This window comes from Phasianus colchicus, chromosome 6 (assembly GCF_987193195.1).
Source record: "Phasianus colchicus chromosome 6, bPhaCol1.hap1.1, whole genome shotgun sequence".
NCBI classification, from domain to species: domain Eukaryota; kingdom Metazoa; phylum Chordata; class Aves; order Galliformes; family Phasianidae; genus Phasianus; species Phasianus colchicus.
Window position 1 is genome coordinate 28599022 of NC_143441.1, and position 21891 is coordinate 28620912.

The window sequence follows — 21891 nt, forward strand, 5'->3', positions numbered from 1 at the left end:
TCAGCCCATAGAAGAAAAGGCTCCAGGGAGACCTGAGTGCAGACTTTCAGTATATAAAGAAGGGCTATAGGAAGGAAGGGGACAGACTCTTTAGCAGGGTCTGTTGTGATCAGACAAGGAGAAATGGTTTCAAACTAGATGAGGGGAGATTTAAATTGGATATAATGAAAAAGTCTTTTACAGTAAAGGCAGTGAAACACTGTAATGGGCTGCCTAGAGAGGTGGTGGGTACCACATCCCCAGAGACATTCAAGGTCAGGCTGGACCAGACTTTGAGCAACCCCAACTAGCATTAGATGTTCATTACAGGACAGTTGGACTAGATGACCTTTAAAGCTCCCTTCCAACTCAAACAACTCTGTAATTCTGTGAACTGCCTCACACAGAGACATTACTGCTGTAGTATGAATTCCTAGACAGCATCCAGCATTACTGCCATTGTGGAATGCCTGCAGTTAAATCTGATTTGCAGAGAACTTTTCTCAATCTTCAATTTCACTGTCAGTTTCTCTGTAGTTAGTAAGTCAAACAAGTGATGATTTCAATGTCTAAATTTAGAGGTACCCAAAATGGGTAGCACATTTTACTATCTACTTACTGTGTCTAGATTTACGTGGGAGTTTTTTTGGTGGTGCTTGGGCCTTTATGTTTGCTTTGCTTTTATACTTCAAAAAGCTTTGAAATCTTTAATTGAAAGACTTTGCTGAATTTGTCTTGTGGCAGTTTGAAAAAGCAGCCATTTATTTCAGTGATGAGTATTAGATCAGACTATGAGGAACATAGGAAATTAGTACACATTTCTATCCACATTCACTGCTTTCTATAATACATTGAGAGTACCGTTTATAATCCTTGGGCTCCTCTGCTTATATTTTTCACAAAGGACTGACAAAAAAGCAAAAAAATAAATAAATCAAAACAAGCTTTTTTTCTGCAAACCATGTAGTAATCTTGCTTCTAGCTGACACAGATTCTTAGATCTGAATGATTTTAACAGGAGACTCATTTTAAATGCATTCATTCTGAATATTCCCTCTTGGTTAATAAGCACACACAAAAAAAAATATTCTAGACTCATTGTCTTGCTTTCACCTATTTCCCTTCAAACTGGGTTTTACTGTGAAAGTGACAACAAATAAATGCTGCCCTCATATCTCTTATTGAATCCAAAAATATTTTGTAAGCAAAGATCAGCAAAAGTTGTTGACAAGAGGAATTTCACAAAGATGGATCTTCTGCTCCTGTGTCTCAGATAAAATATTCATCTTGTTTGTTCATGCCAAGGTTAAGGACAGAACTCTCCAAGAACTGTGGAAATGTAACCACTGCGTGGTCAAATGCTACATATGTCTTTGACTCCATGTGAGAAAACTCCAAGATAAAACTGTTTGTATTTGTACACAGCCATGCTAACAGATCATTTAAGAGGCAAGACTTCTTAGCTCACATATTGCTGTAACTAACTCAATATGTTCAGGATTAGGCATGCTTCATTCTGCTACCCCCCCCAAAAAAGGGGCTAACCAAGCATATAGTCATCTGTGCATGGCTATGCAGTTGTGCTCTAAGCAAGAGAAATAACTATTTCTCTACAGTAATACTTTAAGAAATCTCTTCTAGTTTATGAGGTGCTGAGCTCCCCCCACTAGACATAGTAACAACTCCTTCTATTTGTATATTAAATCTTCCTACAGAAGACTTAAGAATGTTTTTGTAAAAATGTAGTTCCCAGTACATTCATGTAATCTAGAAGTCAGACCTTGTTATAGATCTATGGAAATCCAGGGGCATTTTTGGAAGTGTTTTCAACCATAATTCTGTTGCTGTAAAGCATTTTTAGATTCTAACAGTGGTTGAACTTCACTGATTACTCTCAACTAAGTGGAGATAGTCTCATAGTAATGTATATTCAGTGCATTCTTATTACAGAATGAAGTAACAGCCAAACTAGTACATATACTCCGGTGTCCTAACTCTACCTATGGCCAATATCAGGTGCAGATAAGGAAGTTGTAAATAGTGCAGAAGATAAAAATATATATAATAAAATATAGTTCACATTTCAGTGAACAAAATATCTACATATTGAGAAATTGTAGAATCAATTGTGCTAAGGAAAGTTCATGCTAGCATTTCACATTTAAGGGTTTGTTTCTGCCTTAGCATAACAACTTACACACTTTCAGAATAATTGGTTTGCTAGCCAAGAGAGGAAACCACAACAGAAGGTACTGGTAGTCACATATGGTCAGATCAAGGGAAACATCCGGACTTAATACCAGCTGAAGCTCTGGCCATCAAATGTTCCAGATACCCAGAGAGTAAGCTGAAGGCACCTGGGTAGCCTGATTTGTGGCAAACCTCACTCTTATTCGCTGTCCTTACACATGGAAAAAAAGAAAAATCTCACTTTTACCATATCGTTTAAATTTAAACTCCTTTTATCCATCTCCACCTTTAAAGTAGCACAGTGATATATACTTGTTTTCTTACTTATCCCACAACAGCAACAAAAATGATCTGTGCAAGAATTGCATGAGATAAGAACATAAGAGTTAAAAAAAAAAGTGAGAGAGAACTCTTGAACTCTTCCGCTATTCATTACTCCTATCTTTTCTAGTACTCTGTCTCACTATTTTTGTAAGACTGTAGCACAATATATCCTGACATTTTAAAAAACATCTGTGTTTAGTACACAGTTATTCTGTAAATAAATCTGCAATGAAGTGCTTGAAGGTTTATTTCTTACTTTTTAGCAACTAAGCATAAAATATTGAGCTATAAAATACTTACAAAACTAAATTACAGGAAGTGAATAGAACACTGTTATCTACTGAACAAATGGTGGGTCAAACAGTAGCTTGAATTCTAGTAGTGAGTATGACTGTGACCTTCACATACACCATTGACAGAAAGCAATTTTATTTAGATTTTTAAATCCACATAAAAGTGTAAGATGGTACTGCTACAAAATGAAACTTTTTTGTATGTCCCAAAGAATAACTAAGCTCTCCCAAGGTCACATGTAACCTGAAATGAAACAAGGCTTTCTTGGTTCTACTACCAGTACATTTTGCCCAGAACTGTTGGTGCTGGTTATTAATTTTCATTTACCACTTGAAAAGTCTTCGTATCTTAAGATGGAGAGGTTAGGAATGAGGTACTGCTTCTTTTACCCACTACTGCTTCTGCAAACTGATCACTAATTATGTCTGGAGCTGCTATAGCAAGTTACTTGTTTCAGCGGATTAAAAAGTCTATCCATTGGTGGTGGTGTGAAAAAAAAGCCTTATTTTAAAATAAATAAATCATCTCTTCTGGACAAACAGCACTATGATGTCTATACTTCCACAGTTTGGGAAATATCAAAAACTATATGTGGTTTAGTACAACCTGTATGTTTAAGTGTTTAAATAGCAGCTTTTTTTTTTCATTCTGTATACACCAGGTGTAGCTAGGTGCCATTTTTAATTTAAAAAAAATAACAATCCATCTGTTACTACATACCATTATTTTTGCTCTCATGAGAAAATATTTCTTACAAGTCTGGTCTGTAACCACAATACAGTCAGCTCTGTTATAAGGACAATATAAACAACTGAATTCTTCTAGCCATTCTATTTAACACTTCAGGCTTTTCCAGAGTATAACATAAAATAAATAAGTTTATAGAATAACACCATTTTTGAGAGCATTTAGTGCCACACAGAGTGCCTAGGAGGGCACATATGTCTATAAATTATAGGTGGTTCTTGTAGCAATGCCTATGATTAAGGTTACCTGAAACTTCCCATAATAAGACCTTTCTTCAGTTTCTTATAAAAGTTTGCTGAACTTTAACCACTTGAAGTAAAATTTTCACTGCAAGGTATCTGCCTCAGTATTTGTTTAACCTTTTTGGAAAGTTCCACACAAAATGGTTTAGAGAACAAGATTACAGGAAAATATACCTTGCTTTGATAAAAGAGTTCTTCTTTTAGAAATCCTAATGTTAGCTTTTTGGAGAATGGAAAACAGTTGAAAAGTGGTAGGGCATGTCCCTTTTGCCAGGTATGTAATTTTTTACAGTTCCTGAAATGTTCATTCAAAGTTAGTCTAGTTTTCAATTTTCGTGGGAGTTTTTTCCTCATTATTTTTTTTTAAATCACAAGTCTTAACTATTGTTTTTCAGAAACACTTCAGATTTTAGAGCTAAAATCACTAATATTCCTTACATATTCCAGCTCCCAATTTTATTTGTATGGAATAACAGTTACATGTTCTAACTCCACGAAACAATGTGTTTGTTCAAGTCAATAGAACTAGATGCACTGAGCTACTATAAACCTGCAATTCTTGTTCCTGATGTCATAAGCCAGTTAATGAGATGCTGAAGCCTAATTCTCCAGTTTTCTTACTGATGTTTCCTGCCTCAGAGGCACTGAAGACGACACAGAGACTAGTTGTATAGAGAGCATAGTATTTTGAAGAGATATATTTATGCACAGTGATAGGCACAAACACATGGACAGTTTTCTAGACATAATTAGTTAGATGTGCCATGAGAGAGGTTTGTTAAACTGCATTTAAATCCAATTTTTGCTTTATAAATAAAATCCAATTCAGGCAAGCAAATTATAAACAAGAAAGTACAATACTGCTTAAACTTAATATTAGCAATTTTAGCAGATTCTCCAAGTTAGATTCAAAACGAGGCTGAAACAGCTACATTTAGGCACTTACTCTCTCTGTATCAGGGACATGTTTAAATTCCTAATCTGGAATGAGGTAACCATATAATCCCATTGGAAGAAGATTTCTGAAAGCATGGTTTACAGAAGCTACTATGCACTCCAAACTGAGCAACCACAGGAAGATGAGAAATTAACGCTTTCTGTCATTTCCTAGGCATGCAACACTCCTAGAGTTAGGCACCTTATCCTGCTATTGCTAATAGCAACAGTGTTGGCAATGTAATTTCAGCTTTCTGGCTCAAGCATTTCTTTCACATCCAAACAAAGCTTTTTTCTAACATGAGTTCTCAAAATCTGAAGTGGCTCCACAACAATTGAAATCCTATGCATGAGGACAAAGGGCAAGAAAAAAACTAAATTGAAGTGCTTCAGAACTTACCTATAAGCAGATCCTGTTTCCTGAGTGTATTAAGCCAAGCATAATGTTATGAACAAGTGAAATCAAGAAAATCTCCCATCTCTACTAAAATCTCTACTAAATAGTGGCTGAAGTGAAGCAAGTGCGAGTGTTGAGTTCATACTTCCTAAATTAGAGAATGAAACAGAATCTCCCAAACCCATAATGAAACTTTCAGCCAGTGGGCTGATAATTAAAATAGGAGTGAGAACAAAGAAATGCATCCTGTGATCCTCCTATCCCTTTTATAAATCTCAGGTAAGCTATAAGATCCACATGAAACCACTTTTTGATAGCCAGTACTCTTTTTGCTTTCACATTTTTGTAAGAATTAAGATTGCTAGAGTAGTTACAGCATTTTAGGCTGCTGTAGTGATGGCATTTAAGCTTAAAAATAACCCAGAAGTCTATTCCAGCTGATATCAATTCTACCATAAGTCATATCTGAATGTGAGGTGCATTCATTAATCTGGGAGTAGAGGTTAGCTGCATGTTGTTAGTGTCTTGCAGCTGTGGTATTTCAGAGCGTGACTGAAGGTGGCAGTTGAGCTCAGAATGATCAAACAAGAAAGCTATGGCCTGGCATATCAGCCACAGAAAAGATACTGCATATTGAGGACATCCACATGCAAAAATGTCCAAAGATGATATTCAGAGTGTCATGAACAGAAATCACCATACTAATGAAAACCGGAGCTTGAGTGTATGGTAATGAGAATTATGAAGATCATGAAGTAGTTCATTAATTAAAGCTAGAAGCTGTGACAGAAAAAGACAACAACAATGAGAAACAAAGAATAATGCCTATAAGAGAAGCTTTCTGCACAGTCATTTTCTTAGACCTTGAATATTTGTAGGATTTCATTGCTGTGCTTTGTGGCAGTAATACTGTCTAAGAAAAGAAAACTCTAACTGAAGTTTTCAGCCTTGATTCAAAGCTGTGACCAAAGTCAAAATGTTAGGTTTGCGTGTAACCTTGTCTTAAATGTTGTGTAAATGATTCTTAAATAGCCCAGTAGAAATAAGCATTTAAAGAGCCAAGGTTGTGCAAGCTCAGCAATTTGGACTGAATGATTTACTTTTTGTTGATTTCTTTGATTTCTCAGAAAGAAATTGAGCTAGGATTGCCATTCAATTACTGTACTGATTTCTATGCAACTTCAGTGACTCATTCATATTTTAGAACCAACAGTGTTTTATTAAAGATGAACATTCTGTTCATCTTTTTGAGAGCTAATAACACATTCTTTCTACCAATCCCAATAAGTCCTCTAGTAAAAATAGAGGTGACCAAAGTAAAAAAGCTAATTAAACAGATTGAACAATGCAATTTTTGTTTTTAAAGGTAGCTCTCATATCATGTTTATTTGTCTTGAAACCAAAACAAGCAAGAAAAAAAAAAAAGCACAACCTCAAGTTTATATTTATAACCACTGGAGGTCACTTTTATGTTGGCATTCCTGCTAGGATTTCTCTGTCTATGCAGTGATACATTTAACATCCGTAAATAACCCCAAAATTACTTTTGTTGTCAAAGATTGCTATCTCAATTAAAAAGATAGTTGAGGTTGTTTTCCATTAGGCCATCTTTATGACAGTGTTTGTTTCCGAAATACACACACAGAAGACATTGGAAGCTAGGATAAATTTATCAATGTAATTTCACTAGAAACAAATTTCCATTCCCACAGGGCATATTTATTGGAATCTGACTGTAGCTGGTCACATTATTAATAGCAAACAATTTATTTGATTAATTGACCCTACATTTCTGTTCCTGAAATAACCTCTGCTATTTTGATTTCTGTTGGGTTTTTTGTTGTTGTTGTTTTTGTTTTTATTTTATGCATGAGCATTCTGTGAGTGTTTGCAGCATATTTTATGCTGAAGCTTGCTTGGGAGCTGTCTGTTTCATCATCGCAATGATTATTGTTTTACAGGATATGGTGTGACAAATACTATTGTCTTTGTTCCCTACTTGACTTTGCCACTTAAGTGCAGTACGAGTAACACTTCTGATGCGGTTACTGAATATCTAGCATTATGTTTGAACCTCTGACCGTCTAAGAGATGTACAGTCCTTACAGAAAGTCCTTAGGTAACTATTCACTGGAAAAAAAAATATTTACATAGACATACCTTGAAAAAATATATAAAAATGAAAAGGATGACAATATAGGAGAATTGAAAGGTTCTGAAGAGTGTGAACTTCTATATCTGGATCTTCATGCTATTATCCCAACAAATGTCAAGCTGTTTTTCTATGAAATGTTTTCCATCACAGAGGGATCCTTCATGCTTTTCTCCAACCACATAATCAGCTGCAGCTAAAGTAAGGAAAAAAGAGCAGCGTGGAGCGTGGCCCATAGGATGTGCAAGTACATCTCTATGAAATTAGAATTATAGGATGTATAAGCAATTAACTTGCTATTTAAAAAGTTATTAGCATAAATCTACTGCAAATAGCCTTTTCTAAGTAGGCAGAAGAAAGAATTATTCTTCATATTTTTACAGAGAGAGATGCAAAAAAAAAAAAAAAAAAAAAAAAAAAAAAGGCAAAGTATAGATGTAGTAGCTAAAATCCCCCCAAAAAAATCCTAGAATTTAGGAATTCATCTTAAATCAATCATGCAATGTGGACCATATTCAAATAGGTGCAAGTGTCAGTATTGTCTTGGACTCAATCTAATTTCTCCATTAATATGCAGGGTTGGAGTAAAAACTAAACTTTCATAGTGGCACCTTACAAACACTGCATTCCCACCAATGTACAAGTTTTCTTGACAAACGCATGAGCCCATATGCCTCTCACTTTCTGCAGTGTTTTGAAGTTCAGGAGATTAACAACTTTTCATGAGGAACAGAAGTGTATGCAACTTTAGGGGATGTAAAATACGTGAGCAAACTTGAGTCAGGGACATGTCCAGATAGCTGAATTTTAGCCTGAATCACCAGGCTAGCGAAGTCACAGCTCCACCTGTTGAGCTAAAGCAAATCATCCACCCATAACAGTTAGCAACATAGGTTTTTTTCTTTTTTTTTCTCTTTTTTGCTAGACAGAGATCAATAACACTGTTCTATTTCGCTAAAACAAAACCTAAAGGTTTAGGAACAAACCACTTAGTCATTATTCTAAGTGAAGGAATACTGTAGCCACTGAGCAATTCTGCCAAAGCACAAAAGGACTTGGATGTAAAGGAAGAGTTTCATGGCAGACCAAAGACAGGATCCCAGTCTTTTTGATAAATTTACTAAAGCATACCACAATTAATGAAATAATGTTAGAAATGAAAGAGTATAGAAGCCATTCAGCTCCTTCTGACTACACAGGAAATGAACTTATTCAAAAATGATGAATACCACTAACAAAAACCTTACATGATTACAGACATACATAGTTGTTCATTCATATTTCTTAAAATGCTTATTTCCTTCTTCTGTGCTAGTTACGAATAGCCACTGCAAACAAAGAAACTCAAACTATAATGTAACAAAATATCATTCCCAACCACCTTATAAAAATGGAAATCAAGAAAAGGACACTATTTTATGACCAGAGTATTCAATGGCAAAGTTCTCACAAATCTGAACAGTGTGAGCAGTAAACACTCTGTGTTTTTGTGGAAGAAAATATAATGATAATTTTTTTTTTTACTAATATGATTGTCAATTCAAGTACAATATTTTCTGAAAGGGGAAAAAACTGCACTAGTCTGCAAAAAACATGTATCAATAGCAGTTAGACTTCAAATCTAGAGCACAGATATAATATTGCATACAGGCCACACATGGTCGGCTTCTTCAGATATGCCACCATTTGCATATCTTTGTAATTTTAGAAAACAGTAAGTGGTGCTTGAACACTCCAAAAACACATTTACCAAAAAGAAAAATGAATAATCTATCTGAAAAGCCTACTTTGTATTTCATTTCAAAGACAAAAAAATGTCTCCCAGACTATACACAAGTTGAATTAGCAGAATAAATCATATCTCACGATTTCTAAAATTCAGAATTAGGTAGAAAAAAGTATCTTATTCAACAACAATATATAATTTTTATTATCAAATAGCTTATTATCCAATAATTATTCTTAAAAATTATAAAGGAAATATTTCTAGGGTAAGGGATGACAGGTAGTGTAATGCTTGCCTAGAAGCATAATTCTGTAATAGATTCAAAGTAGACGAGATGTAAATTATTACGCTGTAGGACTCCTAAAAAACATAGATGCATGGTCTTTTCTGGTACAGGAGAAGAAAAAACTATATCCTGAAAGCAGAAAAAAAAAAAAAAAAAAAAAAAAAAAAAACTTATTGCATTCACTTTCTTATGATTCTTGTACAGCAAAACACTGAAGCCCATGTAAGCAATTCTACTTTCTTTACTTAAACTTGAGTTTTATAAAAAGCTGTCACGAAGTCATGGCATCTACTCTAAAGTGTCAGATGCAACCCCACAATTTCAGAATATTCCATTCATTGTGCAGAATAAAAGAAGCAGCCGCACCTCCTCTAACCTACTTAGTCACACATTTCCATATTCATTTGGATTGCATTACACTGAAAGACTGAACCATATCATTACAATCTGCTAAGCCACCGAATAACTTCTTCAAGGCTTACATTCTGCTCTAGTTAGCAAATATTAACTGCATTAAAGATACAAACATAAGCCACTTTCTGATACCTTTATGATTCTGTAGAATAGTGTATTATTACAGTGACTGGTACTATCTGAGCCAGAAGAGCTACTCACAGAATACACATCAAGAGAAGAGTACCACCACTTGATTAACTGTAAAGAAGCTGAAAATACAGCAGCTGATTCACACGAAGCACTGTTTTATCAAAGGCCAGATGATTACTCTACCATCTACTGCAAGCAGTCCAGTGAAGACAATTGAACTGTTTGTGGAAGAGGAGATAAGATATAAGTATGTATATAAAATTGTGTGTCTTGTTAAGGCAGTATGTATAACAGATGAAGGCAGCAGGATGGAGTCCATCTTTATTGGTGGTCAAGGTTTTGGCATTTATTATGCACATCTCTGTATTCATACTCCTGCTTATTTTTCTGCTCTTTAAAGACCCATGCATTTAGCAATTGTCACCCATATAGCTACAAAAACATTGCTATGTTTTACCTAGCCCTGTTGCCAAAAAACCTCAGTGTGCAAAACGTTTCCAGAGTAAGCTTTAAGAAAACACTCTGTATGCAATACAGAGTAGCTGCAGTAAATGAGAACAGAAATTACTCTAAATTAGAGTCAAATTACCAAGTAACATTCTGATTTTAAACAGACTGATATTTTACAATATTGCTATTGATTGTGCAACAACTGTGAGGGCACAACTTTAATATTATTTTTATTTTAAGCCCATATCTTCTTCTGAAAGGCTTCAAATGCTATGGATGAGATTACAAATATAATAAAAGCAGTCCATTAATTTTATATAAGTAGTTTTATGTACCTGAAGTGCTAAGACAACACTTCTTGACAAAATAGCTTAACAGAAGAATTTTTCTTCTGAAGTTCAATCAAGAATGGTTTATAAAAATATTATGGTACAGGTGATCTGAACTTTCCATAACAGAAATTCCATTAGTAACAATTTTTGAAGTGCTGTCAATTATGCTTTCAATTTGAAGAGGCACCTGAATAATAACAACCAATCCTCAGTGATAGAAATGATACACTTAATCTTGAACAGGAGACAGAATCTATACTCCTACTGAGTCTGCTGATCCTGGGGACCCTGTCCCAGCAATCATCTAATTTTAAGGAAATGAACAAAGAAATAGCATAGGTATATTTCACTTAGTAGTTTTTCAAAAGTTCAGCAAAAAGCAGAGTGATTAAAAGCTCACACAAAAAGAAACAACTGGGTTGTACACACAAAGAAACAACTGGGCTGCACACACAAAGAAACAACATTCTTTAGATTTATTTGCAGTAAATGAGCCTGGATTAGAAAATGAGATTTGAGGAAAATAGGGCACTAGTATCATTATCATTTGGTAGTCACTCAGAAAGCAAACTAAACCTGGTTTCGTCCCTTTCTACAAACTGCAGATGTGGAAAAAGCACGTTATCTTTCCGTGCATTGACGCACTCGTCAACCTGTCATCTGAGTGATGAAACAGCCAATAGAAGAGGTGATACCCCAGAGGACATCAGCAAAACCAACATGGGAATGGACAAGACAGCGACCAACCAGCAAACGAATCCTTTTAAAGCAGGCACAGGGGACAAGAAGAAAATATTATTGAACTGCCCCTTGGAGAGGCAGAGACAGGGCATCTGTAGAGATGGATGCAGCATGCAAGGCAGATGAACGTTCCTGAGACATTTGTCACTAGATGTACCGCAAGACACTGACATTAATGAGGGTGGCATTTGGAAGATAAAAGCAATATCTCTGAAGCAGACAATACAGTTTCCAGGCACCACTCATGGGAACATGGTTTAATCAAAACAGACTGGAAAATGATCACATCCAGCAAAAGTACCCCCATCACTACTGATATTCATGGGAGAATATGGATCAAGAATAAATGGCTTTGAGTTTTGTCTGTGAGGTTGGTGGAGATTGTGGGTTGTTTATCCTCATAGCCCAGTCAATTCCTATCACATTTCTTTATTGAAGGGCTCTCCATCAGTCATCCACTTATACCTTCCTAGTCAACTGTCAGTATTTCATTGACAAGTGCTTTTCAGGCAGCAGACCTCTAGAGGACAGCTCTGTCAATAGTGAGTGGGGATTTACAGGAGTGGAGGATCTTGTGTGTGATTACCTCCTCATGAGAGCAAGTAGGGAGCTGGAATATAACCCAGCCCTGGCTGTCTGAACAAAAGCAAGTGGAGTGAGCTGATCTGGCTGTCCATTGAGGTTGTCTCAGAGCACCACTGCCCTGAAAGTAATGTCAGCTCTTGCCTATGCAAGAGAGCTTTTTCTACTACAACCCAGAAGATGGGAATTGTCAGTAGTAATTAATCATTTCTTACTCTCACACTTCAGTGTCAGTCATGTCCCATAGCCCATTTTGATTCTGATGCTTTCAGATGTCCCTGATCTTCTCCAAAAAGAAGAGGATGCAGTGCTATGGGATGGCATGAGGCAAACCCAAGCATCACAGAACAACTTTCCCAACTCCAGAGGCATCATACTGGGGATCTTAGATAATTAAACACAAAATCTCATCCTTATTCCGCAACCCACTCAAGCATTATCCCTCTAATCAATGTATCTCAAGAAAATAAAGAGGCTGTTTCGCCATTAAAAGAAAGCCAATCCACGGCAACAGGAAACACATTGACCTTCTGTCCACCCATCCACTTCAGGAAAGTGACGCAGGCAACAAAACCCCAGGTCCAGAGCGGGTTTCGATTATGGTCTGTGCAGCATTTGCCCGAAATACTGACTGGCTCGGGACGGGGTGTCTATGACGGAGGAGTTTCCAGGGCCGGCTTGCTCCCCGGCTGCACACAGCGAGCGGCGCCGGCTGGGCTCCGTGGCGGGAGGGAAGAGGGGCGGCTAGGGGCACTGTCCGCGGTGCTGACGCCGCAGCCTGACAGCCCCGGAGCTCTCCAAGGTTCTGAGTGGCAGAGCCACGGAGCCCGTGCGGCTGGGGGCGGCCGAAAGGGTGCGCCAGCGTCCGGAGGCGGCTGGACCAGGCGAGACAGCCGCAGAGCAGAGCATTGCAGGTCAGCCTTGCCTCGATCCGTCTGAAAACCCCAGTCTCCTCCCCTCACAGCCTTCCCCAACTTGCAACGTCCAAAGCCTCCAACAGAGAGAAAACAAAAAGAAAACCACTTTTTTTAAAAATCACGTGGACTAATCGTGCACTGAAGAACGTTTTGCACGCGGATCCAATAACAAGGAAGAGGAAGGGAACCAAAATTAACTCGAAACGGGATAAGGAGAAGCTCTTTCTTTTTCCTGTTTAGTGTTGCCTGCAGATGGCTCAGATCCACGTGTAAAGATGCCCATGATCTCGTCCTGTTGCAGAATGTCAAGAACCTCCCGACTGTCCTTCAAAACCTTCTCTTTCTCTCTCCACTTCAACTTGGGCTGTGGTAGAATAAAACTGACTGAATTCCTCCTTTAATCACAAACAAGACTATTAAGGCAGATTCTGGGAAAGAAACTGTTACTAAGCAGCGACCGGTGTCATAGTTAAAATAGAAGAGAAAAGCCTCTCACAAAGTCAATTCTTATGTAGATGAGGCGACATAAGAGCTTTTCTCTCTCTTAGCAAGCTTAGTGAATTTCTAATTTGCCCAAAGAAGCCCTAGAGGAATGAGGAAGAAAGGGCGGGAATATTGGGACTGCCAGTCATAATAAATATTGGCGTGCTCTGGATTGTCGCCTAGAAATACACTGAAAATTAGGAGATCCAACGCCACTGTCTTGACCTTCGGCTTTGTCCATCCAGGCTGAACAAACTCCCTTAAATGAGCATCACCCCTTCTCTCTGCAAGAAGCACAACTTCAGTCTCTCTAGGTCACAGAAAGGAAAAGGGAATGAGAAGCAGTTTCCCCACCAAAGGAAGGACACTCTCAGAAGTTTAAAATACAGCCTTAAAAAACTTAGGGTTAAACAATAAACTAGGAAAAGTGCTGTCCTGTGGAACAGAGAGCAGTTTCCACTGCATTGAGAACCCGCCAATATATATCATATCAATAACAAGGAGCTCTTCGAAAGCTTGCATAGTAATTGAGATTGGAGATCTTTTTTGATATGGGTTGGCATTTCCTCATATCAATCTGACAGAGCCAACTCAGGAAATTGCTGGTAATATTCATCTGGGGAGCAGTTTCATTAAACGTAATTCATTCGACTTTCACAATAAATTGAGTGACATCCTTACAGCAGAACCTTTTTATCCTTGATGAAGTGCTTGCCAGCCTTTGGTTTTCCACTTTATTGTCACATTCCTTAAAGCAGAATCGTCAACATGTCAATCTGCTGCATGAAAAAAAAATGCTAAAGCTGTATTTACAAAGCACCCAGGAGGTGGTTTAATGCTGACTTATAAGAAGAGCGAGTTGAGAGTTAAACTATCTGATAAATCACAGCATAACTTCACCCAAGCCCAATCGAGAGAACAGAAGCCAATCCTAGAGAGGGAAGGATGGCTCACACATTCATTTTCTCCAAGTGCTGGCTATTCCGAGCAATTGGTTTCTTAACCTGCTTCACCGCACTTTCCAAGACGACTGGGAAATTGGCTTTTTGTTAATTAAAATGGCGGTTTAGAGATGCAGGGATATATTAAAGGGCTTAAAATGGATACCTCTAAGTACCACCTTGGAAGTTTTGGGCTATTCAAAGGGGAGGGGATACTGGATTCTATTCAGGTGCCTCCCTGAAAGGTAAAAACTACTCGGAACTGCCTCTTCCAGAGATGAAAACAGCATGTGCTAAGCAGCAGGAAAATAAATTTCAGAGCAGAGGAAACCCTCCTTAAGCTCCTAGAACGGTTCTTGTGGTTGGGAAAGAAGGAAGCGTGCAAAAAGAATAAAGTAAAAAAATGCATCACTGTGTGCCTAACAGAAAACTAGAGCACAGAGAAGTTTACTTCACCAGGTGCAAGTGATTCGAGACCGATTTCTACTCCCGTGCCCCATCTTCCGAAAGAGTGACTATTTCCCCTACACCACTGCAAATGCGTCCCAAACTCCTTTAAAGAGGGGGGAGCGAGACTGTCACAGGAACATGTCAACTCCCCAGCACAAAAAGCCACTTCTCTCCCCCAGTCCCCGCCAAGCTCTCTCCCCCCTCCACGCCTCGGACGTCAAATTGAAAAATGTAAGAAATCTCTTGTTTGGAAAAAATAAAAAGCAATAGCCGAATGCTTTCAGCACCGAATGCCTCTGAGAAAATACTGTGGGTGGTGATTATGACAGGACAATACCTTCCCTCTCTTTTGTTTTTGTTTTGTTTTCTTTTCTTTTATCTTCGCTGCCTGTAGAGCTGTTGTTTTTTTTTCCCTCCCACATCAAAGCAGGACGCAATCAGCAACTATCTTAAAAAATGGAAAAAAAAAAAAAAAAATCAACTTATCTTCGCAGCACGTGATATCTCTTCACGTTCTCCATAGCTTTCATTAACTGGGGTGAAATGACCGCAAACAGTGCGACACAGAGCGAAATTAAATGTACACAAACTGCAGAGCCTCCAACCCCCCGCTTACCCCCTCAGCAAACACCGCACCGAGTGTGCCACCGCTGAGAACAATTGGAAACAGCTCTTCTTCGCGACATTTTTGCAGGAGAGCCCCGCTCGGCTGTCGGAAGGCCTCCAATCGGTGTGGAACGGACCTTAAAATCCCACCGACACGAGAGGAGGTTCGCAGGCTTTTTGCAGATACCAATGCCGTCGCCCTGTAAAACACTGAGCCCAGAAAAAGCTCCCCCGCGGAGCAACCTCCTCGCAGCCCACGTCGGGGGTGCGTGTGGGGGTGGGGGGAATCATGATTTGCCCTTGTTCCGTTTAAGTGCTGTACGGAGGAAAATCTCCCTACCAGACAACGCTTGTGTCGAGCCTAATTGACAAACCCGCTGCTTCGGGCAGAGAGCAGGGTGGGTGATCCCAGCAGAAGACGTGCGAGCTGCTGTTCCTTCCTCTCAAGGGGTGGGAGGCTGTCCCCGGTGTCTGCGGTGTGGCAGAGCCGGGAGGGCGGCGGGCCCGCAAGCAGCGGGCGGTGCGGGATGTCGCGCTGAGGGCGGCAGACGGGGCCAGAGCTGCCCCTGCCGGGAACCCGCCGGGCCCCGCTCGCACCGAGTGGCTCCGTGCAGCCTGTGGGAACGGTCTGCCTCGGCCTTTTGGCCCGTTCCGGAGGTGACCCGCCGAGAAACAAGTGGTTGGGAGCTTTGCCGGCTTCGCCAGCAGCTTTGCTGTGCGTTTTGTAGTCACTTCTGCAGCACGTTGCTTCTACCCCGGGAAGAAGAAAGTAAGGAAGAAGGAAATAAAAGCGGGAAAAGACAGCATGGAGTTTTATTTTGCTGTGGTGTCAGGCAGAAAATTCACCATCAGCTAAGTGGGAATTAAACGAGAAGGTTTCAATGAAAGGAATAGTGTGGGACGCCGGTGTCCTTATGCACAGACAGAAGTGAAACCCAAAAAGAAGGGAAAAAAGTCTCCAGTCTCCGAGTGGGTTTTTCTCTCTAAATATTTGCATGCTTCCTCAATGACGGTTTTGAGCTGGGCGCAGCGCTGATAGCTGAGAAAACATTACTCATTAAAATACTACCGAGATGCTTTAGAAAGGACAGCGAGCTGTCTCGGGGTAAATCCATCCGAGTGTGGCATTTTGAATACTTTGTGCAGCTCTCTAAATCTGAGGGAACAAAATCACTGCGGCCCGTGGAGATTAACTCCTAATTCTACCGCATAAATACAGAGCCACCCGTTTAGGCCAAAGGCAGCGCGCTTCCCGTGCAAATCAAATGTAATATTTGCACTACACCGTGTAGCTCAGAACAAGGAGAAAACACATGTCTTGCACAGGCTACTTAATGTTCTTATCAATAAGCATAATACAGCCAAGCAAAATTCCCACTCATTGCGGTCAGCCGTGACCTCTATAAATCCCAGGCAATAAGGCGGAATGGCATACGGCTCTATTAAAAGGAGGGAGGGAAAGCAGAAGCACTTCTCTGTCTTTTTTTTTTTTTTTTTTACCCTAAGATTTCATTAGGAAAAGGTTGAACGGTGGAAGAAGAGCAGAGCAGTTCGACGGGTCGGGGGGGGGTCACACAGCGGCAGTGCTGTAACGGGGAGGCTCGGGGCGTTCGCTGAATGCCGCCGGTTTTGGGAGGGGGGGACGGCTGTCCTCTCGCCCACAGACGGTCCTGCCACAAACTCGGTGGGAAGCTGATTGCGTCGTCATTTCGTTTACCCTTCCTAACAGGTTGGGCACAGGTAATCTAATTCCGAACTGAATCCAAGCAGAGGGACACCGAGAGAGAACACCGAGCGCTGCTGCGTGGCGCTGCGGGTAGAACTCGGCGCTTCCACGCGATCACTTTATCACTGCGAGGGCCCAACGCGAACTTTCCGACTGACTCCTGGATGCAGAGAGGGGGGAGAGGGGCCGGCATCTCCGAGCGGGGACCGACTGACAGCGGGAGAGGAGCCGACGGGACAGGGAATCACTCCGCACTCCCTTGGGCGTTCCGGCCGAGGAGCGCACCCCCCCTCCCCCTGTTTGCCTTTTATTCCCGATTTTTTTTTCTATATTCTCATTGTTTCAAAGGAAACTAAAAAAAATGTATATCGTCTCCTTTGCTCACTGATGCCAAGCCCGAAAAAAAAAAAAAAAAGCATTCAGGTAATGAAGTCTGTAACTAAACGGTAATTGAATCAGCATAATTTGCACACTGAATGGTTTTCAAATGCTCCCAGTTTACAATTAAAGGAGAATTAATGCGCTTGTTGTTCAGACTGCTGCGCATTAGAATAAATCCAGCGCTGTTGTTGTAATGAGTCGAGAGCAGTTTAACTGCCAGCAAACACATTTAAAATTTAACACGACGTATCGATCTCGCTCCGGTACTTTGATGGATTGTTCGCCGCGCGCTTTTTTCCCGGCTCTCCCCACCCCTCCGCCACAAACTGGCGGGAGGCGACGCCCAGGGATGGAGGGCGGCCGGATGGCGCGGGACGGGCGCGGGCCCCGGAGCTGCGCGGCCGCGGGAGAAGAGCGCGCGCGGACCCGCCGAGCCCCGCGCCCGCCTGCGATTGGCTGCCCCGCGTCGGCTGCGCCGCGCAGAGCTGCACCGCAGCGCCCCCATGCGGCGAGGGAGCGCCAACGCAGGCAGACGCGGAACGGGGAGCGCCGCCGCCCCCGCCTCCGCCGCCCCGCAGCCGCCGCCGGAGCCGCGGCCGGAGCCTTCCGCGCACGGGAGTCGGGGTCCTTCGGCGGCTGCCGCTGGCCGACGGTCTCTTCCTTCCCCTCCGCCCCAGGGATGAACTACCGCCCGGCGTTCTCCCGCTGAAAGCACCGCAGGCACCGGTGCGGGCTGCAGGGAGCAGCCTGCCTGGTTTTGTTCCTTGCGATTGCGAACGGAGCGAAGTGTGCGCTAACGGAGATAACGCCTCTGTGTACCCGCGTTCCCCCGGGAATCCTAAGGGAGGTTCGCCACGGAACTCAGCGGCGCTTCACGCGAGGGCACTCGCTGTGCCGGCGCCGGGGCTGCCGAGAGGTGGGGCACGAAGTTGCTCGGGTCCCGAGCCCGAACGGGAGCCCCGCGGCAGCCCCGCAGGCACCGGGCGCCCCGGCCGGGAGGTGGCACCGGGACCCCGCGTCCGCTGCCCCCCGGCTGCGCGGCCCTTCCCCGGGGAGAGAAGTTCCGGCCGTGCCCTCCGCTCCTCCGCCGGGAGCCGCCCGCAGAGCCCCGCGCCCCTCCGGCCCTGCCCCGCCGCGGGCTGCCGGCAGCTGCCGTGAGTTTGTTGGTTCTCCGGCGCTCCCCGCTGCCGGCCCGTGCACTCACCAAGTAGAGGGTGGGCTGCAGCAGGAGGACCGCGCACCAGTACACAGCCTGCATCCTCGCCGCTCAAACTTCCCCCGCGCTGCCTTCGCTGCCTCTTTGTTCCTCGCAGAACATAGATCCACCTGACATCCACTTTACGGAACAAGCGGAGCTCTCACCAGCCTAGACAAAAATGAAATTATAGACCTCATGACCACAAGACAACGTTAGGTTCGAGACAAGGGGGGATGAGAGGTGTGTAGGGAAGGGGGGGCGGGGGAGAAGAAGGAGACGGGGTGTGTGGATGGGGGTGGAGGGAACGGAAAACGATTAAAATCTAATTAATCCGGCGGCAGAGCGGAGTGACCGCCCGGTCCGGGCTGGCTGCGGAGCGCCCGGCGGCTGCGCTCCCCGTGTCGGAGGCGGGCTGGGGAGCCCCGTAGTGCGGCCGGGACGGCCCGGGGGTGCCACAGCCAGCCCTGCGCGCCCGCCTTCGGCGGGGGCCGGCGCAGCGGACAAGAGCAGGAGGTGCGGGGAGCGGGGTTCTGGCTGCTCCCCCGGGGCGAAGAGCATCATCGCCGGGCCCACCGGGCAGCTCCGAGACCCCCCACGCGCCCAAGCGCCCACATCCCTCCTCTCGCCTCTCCGTGCCTCGCTCCGTTTCGGGGCCGCGCCCCGGAGCGCCCCGACGGGCGCTGCCCCCCAGACCCGGCCCCAGCCCTCCTCCGGCCCCGCACCCCGCGGGGGGGCCGCGGCGGGGATACGTACGGCATGGGGGATCCGACGGCTCCGCGGGGCGCTCCATGGGCGAGCCTAGAGGGGCCGAGCGCCGCGGCGCAGCCCCACGCCCCTGCGCATCTCCTCGCCGCGCTCCGCGCCGGGCTGTCCCGCGGCCGCTGGGCATCCGGCGCAGGCACTGGCGGGGCGGCCGGCGGGCTCTCCCCCCCCTCCGCCTCCCCTTCTCCGCACACAGTCGCGCACGGCTCCGCCGAGCAGGAGGACACTTACGGGAGGAGGGAGCTGCCCCGGCTGCCCGCACGCTTTCGGCGGGGGGTGCGGGCAGGAGCGGCGACAGCGGCGCTCCGGGGCGTCCAGGGCGATTTGTCTCTATTAGAAATGACTTATTGGCGAGGGAGCGGCGAGCGCCCGCTATTTAACTTCAGATAAAATCTATCTGCAAAGACCTTGGCCGATCATCTTAAAATAAAGCGCCGGAGCCGAGCGCTGTCCGAGCCTCACTGCTTGGGGAGTGAGAAAGAGCGGCGGAGGGGGGAGGAGGGGGAGGCTGGTTCGGCGGAGGGGGGAAGGGAGGAGGGAGGAAGGGGAGTTCAGCGGCGTCCCATCCTCTCCTCTGCACGGGGTGATGAAGCAGAGCCCTCCCCGAGCGAGCCGTGCGCTGCCTGCCGCGCCCGCGCTGCCCGCCGCGCTGCTGCCCTGCCCGGCGCCTGCGGAGCTCCTCGGCCTCTTCTCTTTCCTTTCAGTTTTTCCTCTACCCGCGGGGGTGTCCCGTGCAGCCGCGGAGCCGCTCAGCCTGCAGACCGAGCTGGGTGACGGCTGCGGGAGCCGAGCTCCGGGATTAAAGGAACGCTTTCCCCCCGCCGGCAGAAACCTGTGGCTGGGCAGCCCCTCGGAGGGAGGCTGGAAGGCGCATCCCTGCCCGGTGCTGCGGCGAATCCCGCCGGCTGTCATTCAAGGAGAAAGGTCTCATCGACCTTGCTTTCCTTCTTCTTCACAAGTCCTCCGGGTTCTTTTCCTGCCCTCTTCCACACACTCTCCCCCCCCCCATCCCCCCCTCCCCAGCCCATGTCTTACCAATGTGACATTGGGACAGGGTGAAGGGGAGGACACCAACAGCACAGGGCAGCCTTCCCAGATCCCCAGCCTCGATAGCAAAGCTCAGATTTATCACCTCCCAAAGGGGAACCAAGAAGCAAGCTAGCAAGCTGCACAGAGCAGGGAACTGGAGGGAGGGAAGACTTCAGCTGTCCTGCCAAATCCTTGCTTCTCTCAGAGCATGTCCTTGTACTTAGCATTTGCAATCTGAGGCTTGAGGACTGATCTGTAAAATACTGTTTTAATCTCGGGCCCTGAGTTTGGAACGCTAATACAGAAGGGGAGTGGGCAAGGTGGTGAATCCCCTCTGGAAGAGCTGCACCATAGTTCCCCCCATGGCCATTCCCGCTCCAGACACCTGGAAGACGGACACTTCCATATGGCTCCAGCACTAGCTCTCTGTCAGACATGTGGGACGCTCACGTCACGGCTTTGAACAGAAGCATGCAGCCTGCAAGGAATCGTGCTGTCATTCTGCCCCTCAGACAGCCCTTGCAATACCGTGCAGGCTCCAGCAGCCTGGGGACTTCTTGTTTCAAAGGGGTAACAAATCAAAAATTACAGCTGACTTATCCTTAGTGCCAACAACCATCTTCCTATCTTTTCAACGCCTGTTTTCTTATAAGTTGAGAGGCTTTGTCTGCATTTAGTACACAATCTACAGATAGAAAGAGAAATGGTCCTCTCATAGCACACAACAAACTTGCCATCAGCTGAGTGGAGCCCACGGATTATCTATGCTATGGGTCTTTGCAAGATGCTGCTGTTATGTATGTAGACCCAGCATGGTTACTCTTACCTTTGATATGAGACTGCCAGGTTCATGTAGAACAGGAGGAGCAAATGCAAAGTCTGACTGATAGCCAGGAGCACGTTGCTGAGGAAGGTATAGCCTCCTCCAAGAAGAAACTATCTTTTCTGCAGCCTGCACAGCTTGATTCAGCCTCTCCAAGACTGGATCGTTAGTGTCTTCAAATCAGAAGTGGTATGAAAGTGGACCTTGGAGAGGAATTCTTTCTTTGGCTAGGTGAATTAAGGTCTCTTCAGTCTTTCTCACCTAGATCCTCGTATCCCAGTTAGATGAGCTCTGCAGTGGAACCCTGGGGCTCCATTGGAATCACAAGCGTGGCTCCTCTTTATTTCAGCTCACTGAAATCCCCTCCCCCTGGAAACTCAGTGAGGTCTACTGTGAACAAGCCTGTATGTTGTCTAACTGAGGCATCAGAAGGCTCTTGAGGTAAAGGTCTTAAGAGGGAGTGAATCTATTTCCTAACAGGCAGGGACTGACCCAAGGCTTCACTGTGGGCTTTCTCACTTCAGCTGACCTCCCCACCCGAGCTCCTTAACTACAGAGAAACCAAGCTTTCCTTCAGAAAGGCCAGTTGGACCGCTTCCCTCTGTTGTCACTCCAGAAGAAAGAAGCAAGGATGATCTTTTTTGATTGGTC

The 21891-nt window shown here is 44.2% G+C and overlaps 1 protein-coding gene across 3 annotated transcripts in view; it reads right to left on the reverse strand.

Annotated features, from left to right (window-relative positions):
• Positions 1-20511, reverse strand: part of NXPH1 (neurexophilin 1) — a 135769-nt gene extending 115258 nt beyond the window's left edge. The window contains exons 1-2 of one of the 3 annotated variants that reach the window (XM_090142156.1): positions 20424-20511; positions 18633-18794 (exon numbers count right to left, since the gene is read on the reverse strand). In XM_090142156.1, the coding sequence (XP_089998282.1) occupies positions 18633-18686 (54 nt within the window). In that variant the 5' untranslated portion in view covers positions 18687-18794; positions 20424-20511. Of the gene's footprint in view, positions 1-18632; positions 18795-19379; positions 19580-19619; positions 20317-20423 lie in introns of those variants that run through there. The other 2 variants (XM_090142155.1, XM_031614454.2) reach the window with 2 other exon arrangements.
• Positions 20512-21891: the final 1380 nt, after the last annotated feature.